Source organism: Antechinus flavipes, chromosome 2 (genome assembly GCF_016432865.1).
Source record: "Antechinus flavipes isolate AdamAnt ecotype Samford, QLD, Australia chromosome 2, AdamAnt_v2, whole genome shotgun sequence".
In the NCBI taxonomy this organism is placed as follows: domain Eukaryota; kingdom Metazoa; phylum Chordata; class Mammalia; order Dasyuromorphia; family Dasyuridae; genus Antechinus; species Antechinus flavipes.
The window spans coordinates 617,580,569-617,599,950 of record NC_067399.1 but is presented as its reverse complement, the minus strand read 5'-3'; the positions used below and the strand labels follow the sequence as shown (position 1 = coordinate 617,599,950).

Sequence of the window (19,382 nt, the reverse complement as noted above, 5' to 3'; positions counted from 1 at the left end):
GTTTTTTCCAAAGAGATTAGCCATAGAAATAAAGTATAGGATGTTAACTACCAAATATTGTTCAGTTCAAATGAAAGTTGTTTTTTTTTTTTTAATGGAGAAGACAGGAGTATCTTTAGGCATCACGTAAGAAGCCATTAGCAAGGGAAAGATTAAAAATTGTGACAAAGCAAAGATAATAGAGGGGATAAATCTGCTGGAGAAGGCAGTAAGGAATGGGATGACTTGTAAAGTTAGAATGACTTGTCTTGGCAAGAAGAAAGGGTACTTCTTCATGAGACAGAAATCAAGAAGATAGTGAGAAAAATCCTCTGGTTGATGTGAGATAAAAAGGGGGAAAGAGGGAGCTCTAAAAATAATGACTCAATTTTTTTTCATGTATATGTGAAGTAAGATTCTCAGCTAAAAGGGTGAGGAGAGGAAGTACCATGGGAGGATGAAAAACCTTTGTAATGGCCACTGTAGCAAATGGAGTAGTGAATTAATTAGGGAAGTGAGAAATCATTGCCTTGTTGCAGTGAAATCCCAGTTGAGACTATGTAATATAAATTTATAATAGATCCAGTCAGCACAGTTTTGTGGTTTTCTCCAGTTTTGTGTGGAAGTGAATAGGACTGAAGATGGTAGATTATGGGAATAAATCAAGGTTCAGGTTTAATAAGACTTAATCACCTCAGAACAAGGGGACAGGGGATTTGAGTGTAGAGGATAGTATATAGTGAAATTATTTCACCAATGAATAGAGATGGTGGCCTGGGGGAAACTGAATAATGGCGTGTTTGGTGAGAATAGTAGAACAGGATTTTCCAAATCCTTAAGTAAAATAGAAGGAAAAAGGAAATTATAAAAGATTATGATTACATAAAGCAAGGGTCCTTAATCTTTTTTTGTCTAATGGACCCCTTGGTGGTCTGGTGAAGTATATGGACTCCTCAAAAAAGAATTTTCAAATACACAAAATACATCACATGAGATTACAAAGGGAAACCAATTATATCTAACTATACTTATAAAAAAATTAAGTTCATGAACAATAAGTTAAGAACTTTTAAGGTAAAGGAATTTGGAGATTCATGAATGGAGGTGGGATGCTTATGGGTGATAGCAAATCAAGAATAAAGCAATCTCTAACTATAGTTTTCTATAAATGAGGTAAACTGAAGGAGTAGGTTGTAAGAACTGAGTGGATTGAGAACTGAGAAGTTATAATATGTAAGATAGTATTGATAGGTATGTTGAAGAACTGAAAATATAAATCATATTTTATATGTTTTGACATAATTTTCTTTTTATTCTCAGGATAGTTAAGAATCTTGACTTCACTGTATATAAGTTTGAAAACTATGGGAAAGAGTTCATTAAGAAACAAAGGACCAGCCCAGATGCTTATATTCAGGTGGCACTCCAGTTGGCCTTTTATAGGTGAGTAAAAACATAGTCAAAGAATAGACCTTTTAAAAAGTAAAGCTTGAGTGAGTCCTCTTGCTTCAAAAGAAATTAACTTAATATATTTTTTCTGTTTCATACAATAAAATGATTTTCCTGATAGAACATAGTGTTCCTATACCTAGAATGGAGCATATAAACCCTCTAAGAAAGGAAGCACAATGTCCCTGGTGCTTATAAAGTGACACTAATAAAATGACATTTCTTAAGTAAAAGAAAATTGCTCAACCAAACCATGATTCAGGTTTCCTGTTAAAAATTCAGATATGTTTTAAATCACTAACAAATTAAGTCTGTTTTCTTAGACCATTTGACAAGACACCTTCGGAATTGTAGGCATCTTCCAAAGGCTTTTTATGGATGTGGCTTTATCCACACTAGGTTCATATGAATATATTTATATATTATATTTATATTTTAAATATATTTTATATAGAGATTTATGTATATGTATATATACAGATGGGTAGAAGGGAGAGAGATAAAGAGAGAGAAACAGACAGAGGGAATCAGATGACATATGATGGGGGTAGAATTCAGGCAGATTATCATCTCCCTAATTCTAGAAACAATGTTCTCTTTTAATGGCAGTTCAAAATTACATTAATTTTTTGGGTCATAATATCATACTATTGATTCATATTAAGCTTGTACTCCAAGAAACTTCCAGAATTTTTAAAAATTATTTTTTTTAACATTTTTTCTTTTTAAATTTTAAGTTCCATTTTGTCTTCTTCTCTCCCACCCTATGCACAATGAAGAAGGCAAGCAATACAATATCAATTATACATGTGAAAAAATGCAAAACATTTCCATATTAGCTATATTTTAAAACAAAGCAAGAAAAATAAGGTGAGAAAATTATAAATCTTACACTCAAAGTTTACTTCTGTCTTTGGAGGTAAACAGCATTTTTTCGTTATGAGTCCTTTGGAATTGTCTTGAATTGTTGATCAGAGTACTCAAGTCTTTTGCAGTTGATCATCATTAAAATATTACTGTTAACTGTGTACAATGATCTCTTGGTTCTTCTCACTTTACATAAGTTCATATAGATCTGAAACCACCCTTCCCATCATTTCCCACAGTATAATAGTACTCTCTCACCATCATATATCACAAGTTGTTCAGCCATTCCCCAATTGATGAGCATTCCCCTCAATTTTCAATTCTTTCATGTCACAGAGTTGTTATATTCTGTATTTATATGTTTGCATACAGTATATGTGTGTAATATATATGTATGTATATATATAGAGAGATAGATATAGATATAGATATAGATATAGATATGTGTGTATATTTATACATATAAATCCTCTCTCTTTTTATGACCTTTTTGGGATATAGACCTAGCAGTGATATTTCCAGGTATGCACAGTTTTAAAGTTCCAAATTTTTCTCCAGAATAATTAGGCCAGTTCACCACTTCACCAACAGTTCATTAATGTACCTATTTTCCCTTCATTCTCTCCAGCATCTGTCATTTCTGATAGCTATGAAGTGGTACCTCAAAGTTGTTTTAATTTGACTTTCTTTAATCAATAGTGACTTAGAACACTTTTTTCATATTGCCATAGATTTTTTTTATTTCTTTTTCTGAAAATGGCCTGCTTTTACTCTTTAACCATTTATCAATTGGAGAATGCCTCTTGTATATATATTTATTTAATTATTTTATTATTTGCTGAGGCAATTGGGATTAAGTGACTTGCCCAGGGTCACATAGCTAGGAAGTGTTAAGATTTGAACTCAGGTCCTCCTGACTTCAGGGCTGGTACTCTACCCACTACACCAACTAGTTATTCCTATTTTTTTCCCTCTGGGGTTCTCTAAGTATACCATCATGTCATCAGCAAAGAGTGATAATTTGGTTTCCTCATTAACTACTCTAATTCCTTTAATTTCTTTCTCAGTTCTTATTGCCAAAGTTAGCATTTCTAATAAAATATTGAATAGTAATGGTGATAGTGGTCAACCTTGTTTCACTCCTGATTTTATTGGGAATGATTCCAGTTTATCCCCATTACATATGATGCTTACTGATGGTTTTAAATAGATGCTACTGATTATTTTAAAGAAAAGACTATTTATTCCTATACTCTCACGTGTTTTTAACAGGAATGGATGTTGGATTTTATCAAATGCCTTTTCTGCATCTATTGAGAGGATCATATGGTTTTTGTTCATTTGGTTATTAATATGGTCAGTTATACTAATAGTTTTCTTAATATTGAACCAGCCTTGCATTCCTGGTATAAATCCTACATGATCCATGGCTGCTCCTGTTTTAATAAATTTTAATAAATACTTAGTATATATTTGAGAAATAAAGTTTTTATCAGGTCTAAAAATATTTGATATTATTTCATTTTGTTTTTTAAGTTATATTCTTCAATATTTTTTATTAAATTATTCATTCTCTTCCTAATTTTCTTGCCTTGTTCTTTCTTTTCCCAATTTTTCCTCTACCAAGCATATCTATTTAACTGTTTCAGGAATTTTTGCTGGGCTTGGCCCAATGAGCACTTTTCTTTGAGATATAGTTAGTGTAGCTATTTTTACACTGTTGTCTACTTCTGAATTTATATCTTGATCTTTCTTGCCACCATAGTGGCTTTTTATGATCAAATTATTTTGTTATTTGCACATTTTTCCAGTTTATTTCTTGACCTGAACTTTATGCTCAAGTTGGGCTCTGCTCACGTGGGAGTGGGGAGGCTCTGTCCCAAGCTTCAGGGTGTTTTCATGATTAGTTCTGGGAGTCTGAAAGTTTTTAGTGCTTCCAAGGTAATGTGCTCCTGGAAAACATGTGATCACTGCTTTTTTTTTTTTAATAAAAGTCTCCTTATGATGAAATAAGGATGCCCATTATACCTATTATCACCACTATCATTTAATATTATACTAGAAATGTTGGTTCCAGCAAAAAGAAAAGAAAAAAAAAATAGAAGAAATTAGAATGGGCAATGAAGAGAGATAAAACTATCATTCTTTGCCGATGATATGATGTATATTTACATCATAATCCTGGAGAATCAATCAAAAAACTACCTGAAACAACATTAGCAAAGTAGCAGGATAGAAAATAAACACACAAAAATTATTGGCATTTCTCTATATTACCAAAAAATCCCAGCAGCAAGAGATACAAAAAAGTTCCATTTAAAATAACAATAGATAAAATAAAATATTTGGATGTCCACCTGCCAAGACAAAGCAAGGAACTATATGAACACAATTATAAAACACTTTTCACACAAACTAAACATGGAAAAATAACTATTGTTCATGGGGAGGCCAAGCTAATGTAATAAAAATGACAATTCTACCTAAACTAGTCTACTTATTCAGTACCATACCAATCAAACTGCAAAAAAAAAAATTTATAAAGCTAGAAAAAATAATAAAATTCATATGGAAAAAGAAAAGGTCAAGAATATCACAAGAATTATTGAAAAATGCAAAAGATAGTACTAGGCCTTAAACTCTATTATAAAGCAGAAATCATTAAAATTATCTGATACTGGCTGAGAAATAGAGTGGTAAATCGGTGGAATAGGTTACATGCATAAGACTCAATAAACAATGATTATAATAACTTACTGTTTGATAAACTCAAAGACTCCAGTTTCTGGGATAAAACTCTCTATTTGTCAAATAGTTGCTGGGAAAACTGGAAAACAGTATGTCATAAACTCAACATAGACCTACATCTCACATTCCATACAAAAATAAGATCAAAATGGGTACATGATTTAGGTGTAAATGATAATACTATAAGCAAATTAGGACTGCAAGGGATAGTTTCCCTAAGAGATATTTGGAGAATAGAGGAATTTATGGCCAAAAAATAGCTAGAGAACATTATGAAATGACAATAGATAATTTTGATACAAATAATTTTGATAAGTTTTTTCACAAACAAACCAATGCAGTCAAGACTAGAAGAGAAACAGAAAGCTGGGGCGAAATTCTTACAGCCAGTCTTTCTAATAAAGGCCTCATTTCTAAAATATATAGAGAACTGAGTTAAATTTATAAGAATGTAAGATTGATAAATGATCAAAGAATATGAACAATTTTCAAATGAAGAAATTAAAGCTACCTATAGTTCTATGAAAAAATGCTCTAAATCACTATTGATTTAAAAAATGCAAATTAAAACAATTCTGTTATTAAACAGTCTGTCAGACTGGTTAAGATTACAGGAAAAGATAATGGATAAATGTTGGGGGTGAAGGGAGATGTAAGAAGACTGGAACACTAATACATTATTGGTGGAGCTGTGAACCCAACCATTCTGGAAAGCAATTCAGAACTATGCTCAAAAGGCTAGAAAACTGCATATTCTTTGATCCAGCAATGCTACTACTGAGTCTGTATCCAAAGAGATCATAAAAGAGGGAAAAGGACTCACATATGCAAAAACACAAAACACACACAAAAAAAGCAGCTCTTTTGTGGTGGCAAAGAATTGAAATATGAATAAATGCCCATCAATTGTGAAATAATAAGTTATGGTACATGAAAGTAATGGAATAGTATTGCTCTATAAAAAATGATAAGATGATTTTAGAAAAGCGTAGAAAAATTTACATGAACTGATGCTGAGTGAAGCAAGCAAAGCCAAGAAAGTGCTGTACATAACAATAATAAGATGGTAATAATGATCAACTATGATGGACTCAATTCTTCTCAGCAATTCAGTGATCCAAGACAATCTTAATAAACTTTGGATGGAAAACGCTATCTACAGAAATCTCTAGCAGAGATCAATAGAGATTCATTAGGTCCTAATATATATTCAAAACCCAACAGCCCTTTTTGTGGTTAGCAAAGAAATGGAAATTGAAGGGATACTCATCAACTGGGGAATGGCTTGCTAATGTGTAGTATATGAATGGAATACTATTGTACCTTAATTAATGCTAAATAACTTTTTTTCCCTTTTTGATCTGATTGTTCTTGTGCAGCAAAACAAATGCGGAAATATAACTAGAAGAATTGCACATATTTAACCTATATTAGATTACTTGCTGTCTAGATGAGGAAGGAAAGGGAGGAAGAATAATCTGGAACACAGGTTCTGCAAGAGGGAATATCTTTGCATGTATTCAAAAATAAAAAGATTATTTTTTTAAAAAGGAAATAAATGAGTAGGTAGATTTCAGAAAAACCTAGACTTACATAAACTGATGCTGAGAGAAATAAGCAGCACTAGCAGAATATTGTACACATGTAACAGCCATATTATATGATGAAATATAGCTCTTCCCAACAATGCAAGGATCTAAAACAATTCAAAGACTTATGGAAGAAAAATGCTATCTATGTTCAGAGGAAAAACTATAAAGTCTGCATGCAGATTAAAGCATTTTTTCTTTCTCATGGTTTTTTCCTTTTGTTCTGATTCTTCTTTCACAATGTGGCTGTGAAAATGTTTAATAATGATTGTACATATATAATCTATATCAGATTGTTTGCCACCTTGGGGGAGGAGGAAGAGGAAGAAAAAAGATTGGAACTCAAAATCTTATAAAAGTGAATGTAAAAAAAACTGTCTTTACATGTTAAATAAAATTCTATTGGAGGAAATAATTAAAAGGAAAAAAAAAAACCCAACAACAGCAGCTGCCTTCTGGAAAAGAACTAGGTAGCTTTTCTTTCCCCCCTTAGCCTAAGGACTCTGTCTGCCTAGAACAAACAATAAGGTATGCTTGTGAGGTTTTTAATAAAACAGATTTCCAGTAAGGGCAAATGATTAATTACACAATTATTTCATTCTACTATTAATCATTCTTCAGATCTTTCAGCAAATTCTAGATTTTTACAATGGATATTCTTTTTAGAAATCAACCAATGTTTTTTTCTTTTACCAGCTGCACAACAAATATATGTTACAATATTTGGCCCTTCATATTAGAAGAGCTTTAACATTCATCTTTAGGGGATTTCTTACAGAACTCTACTAACATTAAAATGAAATACTATGCCACATAAAATCCGGATTGTAAAAATGAAGCCTACTGAGATTATTTTTCTTTCAACATTTATGATTCCTCCCAAATAAATTATTTGCCATTCATACTTCATTCTGTGCAGATACCATCAGAGACTTGTTCCTACATATGAAAGTGCTTCCATTCGCCGATTTGAAGAGGGACGAGTTGACAACATTAGGTCGGCAACTCCTGAAGCACTGGCTTTTGTGAAAGCAATGACTGAAGAAAAATCATCTGTACCAGTAGGTGTAACTATTTTAGCTAGACTTCAGAAACAATCTATGCTGCTTCATCTCCAAGGAGAAATTGCACAGCAATTCCATGCAGCTCAATCACTTTCTGATAGCCCTCTCTGTGCTGTCCTTTACTAAGTAATGCTTTAAACCTCTTGTATTTTACATAATTCTGATCTGTTGGCAGGACTCAGAGAAGATGGTTCTTTTAAAAGAGGCCATCAGGGCTCAGACAGAATACACTGTGTTGGTGAGTAAGAACTCTGCTTTTGTTTGTTTGTTTTTTAAGTTACCAGAATTAGAACCAGTGTTTATTAAGGACAATTTAACTGAGCTTAGCCATTAAACATATCAACAGAACCTAGCAAATCCTGGTGCTAATCCATGTACTTTCACTGATCAGTTTAGATATGTAGATATAGGGAGATACACATACAAATTATATGTATATAGTTAGTGATAATTTAAACTGGCCTGGACAGAAGTTTACCTTTGTGCTAGCTATAAAAACAGCATTTTCAAGCAAATTAAGGGAGTAAACAAGATTTAACAGAAAAGGTCTTCCTGCTTTATTTTGCAGTACTTTGAAATAACTCACTTTATCTATAAAGTACATAAACTGAAACACTCACTGTTCAATTTCTTTATTAGGATCTACTTTTTAGTTTAGTGCCTAAAACATTCTTAACTATTTTTTAAAAAATCATTCCAACTAAAAAGCATATTGTTGATCTAATTAAGACTACAGATGTGTGAGAAAGTAAGAGCTTAATTTCTATTTTTAAAGTGTTTTATTCAAACTTTTCATTAATGCAGACCCAATGAATTTTCCTCCAAATTCACCAAATTAGTAAAGTTTTACAAGACTTATGGAGACTGAAATACCTTTTCCTTTACTAATTGCCATTAATGAATCTAACCAAACAATCATCAGCAAGTATTCATCAAGTATCTACTATGTGCTAGGCGTTGCTCTTGTAATATAAGCTGAACCAGTAAAATAATTTTTACTGACAAGGAATTTTAGATTCTAATGAAGAAGATAAACATGTATATAATACATATATACATAATTTAAATACAAAGTTGATAAATACAAATATATACAAAATGGATACAAGATACTGTGAAAAGGGCAGGAGCTTTGAGTTGAGAGATCAAGGAAGGCTTCAAAAAAATCAAAACAGAATCTCTTATTTTAAATTAAAAAGCAAATCTTGACATTAGAAATTTAAATAGAAACGGTGTCCCAAAAGTCTTAGTGCAATTTTAAGTAGCTTTAAACTACACTAAGACTTTTGGAACAACCTCTATAATTGATGATTTTACTAACTTTTCTTCCTGCTATTTTATTAAGATTACATGTATATTTGAAAAGTAACAGTAGCTTCCATTATTCAGCATAGAATTAAGCAATTCTAGGGACAATTAGGTGGCACAGTGGATAGAGCACCAGCCCTGAAGTCAGGAGGCCCTGAGTTCAAATCTGACCTTAGACACTTAACACTTCCTAACTGTGTGACCCTGGGCAAGTCACTTAACCCCAATTGCCTCAGGGGAAAAAAAAGCAATTGTAGAAGAGAAAAAAGTTTCTAGTTCAACTTTATTTTATTCACCCAAACCTTAGACAACCGTTGTCAAAATCCCAACAGGCAACCTGTTGCCTCATAAAATTAGTGCAGTTTATTGTGACTTCAGTTTTTCCCCTTTATTAAGATTTAACAGTGATACTAACATCACATAAATGCAGAATTCATTAAATTTAATTTAGCACAATAATACCTTGATTGACCCCCTCAAATGTTATTAGCTTGCTATTTCCCTTAAGACATGATATTGACATATTTGGTTAGGAAATTTATAAATCTTATATGATCAAAAAGACTTAAAAATTCATTAAATTAATTTTAACCCTCAAGAAAAAGCTAACCACTTCTAAGAACCTGGTTCTAGATTTAACCACAAAGACACACACACACACACACACACACACATATATATATAACATATAAAATAATAAATAGTTGCCAACAGTTCACCAAACAGATTAAATTGCCAACCATTCAAATGCTGTATTTCCGGATCATCATTAGCGAATAAGGCTTCAACTTGGTGATGAGACTACACATGTCAGAATTAAGTGATCCTATCACATAATCTTTTCTCTTGTTCTTGTAGTATAATTTCATTATTGTTAGAAGCAAGACCATTTGGATCAATGATGGCATGATCATCAATGATAGCTTGATCAAGTTTTTTCTTCTTGTTTATAGTGTGGTCTCACATTATATAAGAATCCCAATAACTTATTAGTGAAGCCTTTAGAAGCTCTCTTTCCAGTCATAAATAGAATTGCAGCTTCCCAGGCAGTTGTTCTAGAATTGAAATAGAGACATAGCCACAATCCTTCCAAGTATCTGCTGGCTTTGTCATTATAAAGGGGTATACCAACCACAGTTAATCAGACTGACTTGAAATTATTAGTTTCAGAATCATGCAGTAATATTTCTTTCCCTAGTCATTAAAAACAAAAATAGCCTAAGTATCATGGAAGGGAATGTACTGATTGAAGAAGCAAAAACAATTTTGGAAACTAGCAAATCCTGTTTTACTGAATGGAGTGAAATGGAATGGAGTAAGGAAAGAAAATGAATGGGACAAACTAAAGAAAACAGATCATTCTATAGAGAAGAATGGAATCAAGTAAAATGGAATAGAAGAGAGCAAAGTATATAAGAATAGAATGAAATAACCTTCCACTTCACAGACTTTCTACTCTTATCCCATTCTACCCAGGCTATCACTGGTATGGCAATTGATAATCATTTACTAGGACTGAGGGAAATATCCCGAGGACTCTGCAAGGAGTTGCCAGAGATGTTCACAGATGAAACATACTTGACAAGCAATCGATTTGTCCTCTCAACCAGTCAGGTATGAGTTTAAAATCACCAGTTCCCCCAAGAAATCAAATAGTTTTAGTGTTGTCTCCTTTTTATGAAATGCTATGCAACAACCCAATTTTGAGTTGTTTCAATTTTAGGAAATTTAGGAATGGTGACATTCATCCAACAACAACATGCTGACAATACTATTGTACCGGAGCTCACTAGATCTAAATTCCAGTCTGGGCTTTATTACTGATGTTAAGCCCAACTGCAAGTACTTAATTCCTTTATACCTCAGTCACACTTTCTATAAAACAAACCATGTTATATTTCCCTGCTAAGTCTCTTACAAGGATATTATTGGACTAAATGAAACAAACTCCTCCATTATAATTAATAGCATCCCTTATAGTTAAAAGGGACTTCCAAAGGTCATCTGGTCAATAGCTCTGCCTTTAAGAAATCTTATACCTAATTTGGTACTGGCTAAGAAAAAAAGTGGTGGATCAATGGAATAGATTAGATGCATACAACACAATAATCAAAGCCTATAGTAATATATTTTTAAAAAACCCAAACTCCAGCTTCTAGAATAAGAACTCAAACTCAGTATTTGACAAAAATTGCTGGGAAAACTAGAAAATAATGTCAGAAACTCGGCATAGAGCTACATCTCACACCCCATACCAAAATAAGGTCAAAATGGGTACATGATTTGGGCATAAAGGATGATACCCTAAGCAAATTAGGAAAACAAGGGATAATTTACCTATTGGATCTTTGGAGAAGGGAAGAATTTATGACCAAAGAAGAATTAGAGAACATTAAGAAAGACAAAATTGTCAACTTTGATTACATTAAATTAAAAAGGTTTTAAACAAACAAAACCAATAGAAACAAGATTAAAAGGGGAGTACAAAGCTGGGGGGAGGGGGAATCTTTACAGCCAGTGTTTCTGAAAAAGGTCTCATTTCTAAAATATATAAAGAACTGTGTCAAATTTATAAGTAAGCAAGTCATTCTCCATTTTATAAATGGTCGAAGGATATGAACAGACAATCTTCAGATGACAAAATTAAAGCCATCTATAGTCCTGTGAAAAAATGCTCTAAATCACTATTGATTTAAAAATGCAAATTAAAACAACTCTGCTGTATCACCTCACACCTCTCAGATTGGCTAAGATAACAGAAAATAATGATAAATGTTGGAGGGGATGTAGGAAAATTGGGATACTAATACATTGCTGATGGAGTTGTGAAATGATCCAACCATTCTGGAGAGCAATTTGGAATTATGCTCAAAGGGCTATAAAATTGTGCATATTCTTTAATCCAGCAGTGCCATTACTGGGTCTGTATTCCAGGGAAATCATAAAGGAGGGGAAAGATCCATGTGTGCAAAAATGTTTGTAGCTGCTCTTTTTGTGTTAGCAAAGAATTGGAAAATGAGTAGATGCCCATCAATTGGGCAATGGCTGAACAAGTTGTGATATGTGAAGGTAGTAATGGAATATTGTTGTTCTATAAAAAATGATAAAGAGGATTTTATAAAGGCCTGGAAAGATTTACATAAATTGATACTGAGTGAAACAAGTAGAACCAGCAATATGTTGTACACAATAATAGGAAGAATGTGCAAAGATCAACTATGAAATACTTGGTTCTTCAGTGATCCAAAGCAATCCCACTAGAATTTGGACAGAAAATGCTTCTACATCCAGAAAAAGAACTAAGGAGACTGAATATAAATCAACACATGCTGTGTTCACTTTTTTCTGGTTTTTTTTTATCTCTCCCATGATTTTTCCCTTTTGCTCTGATTTTTCTCTCCCAACATGATTAATAAAGCAAGATATATTTTTTTAAAGTGGAAAAAATAAATCTGAAACCTAATTGAGGCCAGAAATATGAACCTTTAGTTTACTTTCCATTCTCTGAGCTCCTATAAATTCAATGTATTAAATGTAATAATAATGACTCATTATAAAAATGATCATTATGTTCCTATTTCTAAGAGTTTTATGAGCCATAAAGCAGATAAAAGCAAAAAATAAAATGAGAAAGAGAAAATAAAAGTTTGATCTAATAGTTCCCAACTTAGTTTGTTATGATGCTGTTTGAAGATTATCATTCACAACTAAAAATAATTCTATGTTTCCCTAGGGAATCAGCTCTAATAAGGGAGGGAATACCTAGAGTAATCAATTTATTAAAACTGACTCATCTACGTAAGGATGGCCATGTGCACTAAAAGGGACTGATAATACTGTGCTGGAACATAAAAACCTACTAAGTAATTTGATCTTGTCATAATGTCTGTGGGCTTGCAGACATGAGTAAATGCAACAAGAATACCACGACATAAATTTTCTGGGAAACCATCCATGGGCAAAAAGTGCTATTGAATGGCTTTATGGCCTTGGGCTATTGCACAGCACATTTATCTGACAAGTCTATGACTCTATTAGCAAGACTAATGGTTTGTTCTACTCCATTTAAAAGCCAAGTGTCACTTCTGAAGGCCCAAGTATACAACTCCTGAAATATACAGATTTAAAACAAGCCCCAAACTCTATCACAGCAGAAATGCTTCTTTCTGGTGCTACTAATAGATGTAATTTGGGTGTGATTTTTTTTTAAAACAACAAAAAATTTGTTATATTTTGGATATCTTAAGAAATATATTTCCTTACTTAATGGTTTCTACAGTATCCTTACTTTCCAAATACCTGCTAGCTTTGTCACCATTGAGGGGTAGGCCAACCATCGTTAATTAGACTTGACTTGAAATTATTAATATCAGAATCATATAATAATATTTCTATCTCTAGTCATTAAAAAACAAAAATAGCCTAAGCATTATATAAGGGAATATGCTGATTCAAGGAACAGAAATAATTTAGAAACTAGTAATTCCTTAGTTTTACTGAACAGATAGAATAAGGAAAGAAAAGTAATGGGACAAATTAAAGAAAACAGATCATTATACAGAGCAGAATGGAGTAGAAAAAAATGGAATATAACAGAGCAAAACTTATCAGAATAGAATGCATTTCAATATGCAGAATAGTATTCCAAATCTCTCAGCATATTATTAGGGTAACTAAAACTCTAATCCATGAAAATCTTTTGAGATTTTTAAAGCTGTGTTCAGAATCAAATCTGTCCTTGAAAAGAAAAATAATCAGACAGTACTGAGGTTAATTAAGTGCATAGTAAACAATCAACAAGCCTATATCTTCATATTTTTAATTTACAGGGGTTATATTTGTTTGGGTTTTTGTTGGGGGGGGAGTGTGAGTGAGTGTAGTCATTACATCATTCAATAATTTGTATTCTTGAACTTTGACTATTACAAAATAGCTTGAGACAAGTGGGAAACATCATAAGCTTAAAACTGAGAATGTAATGATACATTGTGTATGAGAGATTAGTGAGCATATGCATTATATTACATAGTTCAATAACTGGTTTCCTTGAACCTTGATTCTTGAACAAAATTTTACTATCCCACAAATTACTCCCTTTTAAAATGGTATTAACTCTTTGAAGCAACCAAAGTGCCTCTTGGGAAATTACTATAATGTCTGCAATAACGAATTACAATGCAACTTCCACGATGCCCTACTTACTTTGAATCAGAAGATTACACACTGAGAATATCTGACTGAACAAATAAAACATTTCCCAGTGGGTAATGATTTTATTATTGCCTTTTCTATTGATAGTATTTATTTTAATGATTACAATTGTCTATGTGATTAAAAATTATACACAGACATACATATATATGCATATATATGTATATATCATAATCTTCAGTAAAAGAGTGTGGAATACTATAAAGAGAGTTAGCATGAGAAGCATAAAGTCCTGGGTTTAGGTGTCATCTCTGACCCATAATGGCTATGTGATCCTGGACAAGTAACAACCTTTCTGTGCTCCAGGCAGTTCTCTAAGACTACAAAATTTTAGAGATGAAAATCAGCAAAATCACCCAGCAGTGGTTTAAAAAATTGATAATTAAATGACCTTATTGATATGGGTATTCTCTCTCTACTATGGTGCAGATTGTAACCCATATCATTGTAATCCTAAATGATTCTTGCCCATTTCCTCCCATTATATAAGCTTCATATCCCAAGTGCCTAGCACAGGAGTATGAACTTAGAAGTATGAACCCTAAGGTCTATGAATAGATTTGGGGGGAATTTGTAAACTTCAGTGGGAAAATATACATCTTTATTTTCACTAACTTTAGGTTCCCTTTGTAATATTATGCATTTCCTTTTATACATTTAAAAACACTTAAGAGTAGGGGTCCATAAGCTTTATCAGTTTGTCAAAAGGGTTCCATGATACAAAAAAGGTCAAAAATCTCCTGTCTAGGATATAGTTGGTACTTTATTAATGCTTATTAAATTGAATCAAATTACATAAACTATTAATTACTTTCTTTTCAGAATCATCTGATTCTAAAATGTGATTCTTTCCCTCAGGTACCAACAACAATGGAGATGTTTTGCTGCTATGGTCCTGTAGTCCCAAATGGTTATGGCACCTGTTACAATCCTCAGGCAGAGCATATATTGTTCTGCATCTCCAGCTTCCACGACTGCAAAGAGACTTCTTCTGTCAAGTTTGCTAAAGCCATAGAGGAAAGCCTCATTGAAATGAGAGATCTGTATAACAGACACAATACTATGATAGCAAAGCCACCAACCAAACAGGAGAAAACCCCCAAACCCCAAGAAGCCAAGAAACTCTAATTCTTTTCTCTGCATCACTATGCAGGTTCTGCTCCTCCCTGTGTTCTGCAGCTTCCAAACCCCTAAACCTGTAGCCACCCCAGCTTTCTGTGATTTCTAAATTCTTAGATCACACTGCTAAAATTATGCTGAGGCATCATGAGAAGCTACAACATTGTGAAGGAGAAAATGCCATTTAGTATATATTAGAAGTACAAATATCTATTTAAGGTTCAAACCAGTCTGTGGCCTGTGAAATCATCTATCTTTGCTCTATAGTCAGAAATCAGGGGTAGCCTTGTTAAGGTGAAAGGTGTCTTGCTGAGGGTGTAGAATGTTTATGAGTGTAGAGCCTCAGACTTTTGTTTTTTATTACTTATTTGAGTACAACACCCACCCAAGTAATATTTTACATAGCATAATATGAGTCATCCTAAGTGGCAACCATAACTAATTCCATAGCTAAATGAATAGAAATAACATCAGGTCATTCCTCTTTTTTAGGGATAAAGAGTCAAATTTCAAATGATTGATTCACATAGTTGGGGGGGGGGAGATAGAGACAAAAGAAAGAGAAAGAGAAAGCGCCCCATTCTTAAGTTATATGATACAATGATTCCCAAAAAAGTCCAGGTCTATTAAGAATATGATGCCTTGGAGCTGGAAATCGATCCTCTCTTTGTCTTAAGAGTAGTTTGCAGTAAAATATTGAAAATCTAGATCTGCTGCTCATAAAAGAAAGGAAAGACTTCTCACAATTGCTTTCACTTCATTGCCTTTTCACTCCCACCTATGGAGAGAGATGGAAACCTAGAAGACATTAGAGCCAGCTGGAGATGAATGAATTGCAGAAGCAGGAAGCAAGAGTCATTTTAGTGGGATGCTGTCTATTTCTTGGGGGAGGGAGGGATGTGCTAAAGAAGGGATGTGCTGAGGGAAGAAGGTACTAACCATTAATACTTCTTCAGAGCACTCCTCTCCCCTCTCTAGATTTTACCTATATACAACCTAAAATGCAAAAAAAAAAATAACAATAGTAATGATTACCACTAGCTTTTTTGAGAGGGAGAGGTATTATTTGCTTCAGGGTTTGGGTTTTGTTGGTCTCAATTTTCCAAATCAAAGCTGAATTTGGAAACAGGACTTCACTTATCACACAAATGTTATTGCTTGCCATGTGAGATCCCATTATAATATACATAATGAGTTATTAGCTACATTTTACTTTTGAAAATCAAGACAAACTGTATCCATCTTTGAAGGATTTTTTTTTCTTCTTATTCTTTCTTCATCTGAAGTTGTAGTTTTCTTTGTATGCATTTAGAAGAGTTCCTGGCACACATTACACTATTAACAAAGCTTGTTAATTTAAAGGGATTAAATCCTTGAGCTATATCAGGATGTATTCGGTGATACCATTTAGAATAAGTTATAAGTAACGAATTTACTATTTTCAAAGACCTGGATCTGTTCGAAGCAACAAAGACAAGTTATTTTCTAGGCTACCTCACTTTTAATAGAAAGGCATAGCTACTTATATGGTTACTCTGTGATTTTATGGAATGTTTTTTGAGTTAGTTAAGATGGTTAATTTAACACAAGGCTGTTTGAACCAAACTCATTTCTACCACTTATATATGGTAGAATATGAACATACATTACCTGTGCAAAACTGTTAAGATAATTCATATATTATATGTTTTGAAGTTAGATACACATTTTTATGTACTTGGAGAGTTTTAAATCTAGGTTTTGATTGGCAGCAAATCCCCCCTGAAAGGGGATGGAAAGAGATTAGAAATATCAAATATTTATGCAAAGGCAAAACTGAGCCATAACCATAGGAATACTTTTAGGTATGTATCTTACATGTGTATCTAAATCTTACATGTGTATCTAAAGAGTGTTCTCAGTCAAACCTGGAGATTCACTGTAAAATGATAAAGCAGATTTAAAATGTATTTGACTTTCCCATATTCCTTATAAAATGCCAAAATATAGAGTTGATATTTTAGTCCTATTTTTATAAAATAGTATAATTTATGGCAATGTGTAAATTGTATTTATAGCCGCTCAATTTTAAGTTATAGTTTTGTGCTTTAAAATGTGCATATATATGATGAAAAAACTGTATATTGATAAACATGACAAAGTATTTAAGAAATATAAATCTGTATATTAAATAAAAAACAAAGAAAGATATCACTTGCTTTCATTTTAGTTTATAGTAGCTGTACTGTGCTTTGTTTGGTATTGTCTCCATAAGTTATGGCAACCAGTATCTGGGCATTTCTCTTGTGACCAATCAGCATGTGTCCTATAGATATTAGAACAGGCAGAAAAATGAAAGATGAAAAAATGTATTTGTTTCCTCTATTACATTGCAAGATGACAAGGATGGATGGATGCCTTAAGATAATAGCGTTATCCTATAATAGTGCTGGTAGAAGACTTAGATGATAAGGTGATTGATAATATAAAGCTTCGAGGGTTTTAATTGTTTAAAATGAGAACCTGACAGAGACAGAAACAATCAAAGATAGAGAATTGATATGCAAATACACAGAAATAGACATCCAAATATGATGTAGTAGGGAATGTAACAGGGTAAGAGTTAGGAGGTCTTTCTCTACTCTGCCACTGATTTGCTGTGTGACCACAGGCAGGTAAATTAATCATAGCCTGTTTTCTTTCTGTAAAATATGGATAATTATAATATCTTAGTCACTAATCTTGTAGGAGTAATGTAATCATCAAATAAAGTGACATATTAATGAGTGAATGAATGAAAAAGCATTGTCAGGCATTGGGCTAGCACAAAGTAAATTTTCACATATATGTGAAAGTAATTATTTAAAAGTATAAAGTATATAAATGCATTGTTTTAATATGTATTCACATTTACAATAGCAACCAAATATCTGTTCCTATTCCCATGTATCATTCCTCTAGCCCAAGAAACAGAAGGGACCAGTTCAAAAATACTCTCAATTTAAAGCCAGGCTCCCCTAGAATGCAGGGGTGGTATGGATTTTTCTTTTATTTCTTTTTTTAACCACACCCATGTTCCACTGGGACAGAGAGTTCCTAATGAGAAACTGTCTCTGCCATTTCTGAGCGTCTCAGAGCATCCACATGAGGACATTGAAAGGTTAAATAATTTGTCCAGAGCTATAGAGCTAGGATGCACTTCTGGACTTCTACCCAGGTTTTCCTGAACCTAATGCCATTTATCCACTATGCCAAGCTTCCCATAAAATTAGCTAAAAAAGGAAAATTTAATTCCAAATTTAAAAAAAAGTCAGATCACCAAGACTTCCCCTTTATTTGCCACATTCTTCCTATATAACATACTAACTCCTTGATCTTAGTTTGAGGAAATATGCCTTTTTCTATTTTTCTTTCTTTTCTTTTAGTTTAATATTGTTTGAATGTTGGATACAGGAGATAAAAATACTGTATAGAGAAGAATGCTCCAGGTGACTGCCAAAGCAATCTGAAACAAGAACTAATAACTTCTCTAAATTAATCCTAAATTTCTCCCCCTAGGGAGAAAAAATATTGATCTGTTGCATTTGAAAATTCAAGACTTCCTCCCTTCCCACTCTTCATTCATTTCTTGTAAGCATCTCTGTAGTGGGATGTAAATGTCCAAATCAAGAGAGGAAAAACACTCACTTCTGCCTGCTCATTTCTTACAGTATAAAAGGATTCCATTACATTTATATGCCACAATTTGTTCAGCCATTCCCCAGTTAATGGGCATCTCCTCAATATCCAATTCTTTGCCACCACAAAGAGAGCTGCTATAAATATTTTTGTACACCTGATGGGTCCTCTTCCTTTTTTATAGTCTGTTAGGGATATAGACTTTATAGTGCTATCAAAGGGTAACAGTCACTTCTGGGAGAAACTTCTGCCAACTTTCTATCTCCTCTCCAAGTATCTAAATCCCACTCATCCAAATTTCAGCTCCTGAAGTTTTTATGATGCCTTCCTTTACCTCTCCAGTCCACAGAAAAGCAAAAAGTATGTTCCTCATAGCTCTCCCTCCCCCAAC

General features: G+C 33.0%; 1 protein-coding gene across 1 annotated transcript in view; it reads left to right on the top strand.

The window, feature by feature from the left end:
* CHAT (choline O-acetyltransferase) overlaps positions 1-17,516 on the top strand; it is a 79,206-nt gene extending 61,690 nt beyond the window's left edge. Inside the window, exons 9-13 of the mRNA XM_051973824.1 lie at positions 1,300-1,422; positions 7,552-7,693; positions 7,872-7,934; positions 10,481-10,618; positions 15,074-17,516. Of these exons, the coding sequence (XP_051829784.1) occupies positions 1,300-1,422; positions 7,552-7,693; positions 7,872-7,934; positions 10,481-10,618; positions 15,074-15,343 (736 nt within the window). The 3' untranslated portion in view covers positions 15,344-17,516. The remainder of the gene's footprint in view (positions 1-1,299; positions 1,423-7,551; positions 7,694-7,871; positions 7,935-10,480; positions 10,619-15,073) is intronic.
* The last annotated feature ends 1,866 nt before the right edge of the window (positions 17,517-19,382 follow it).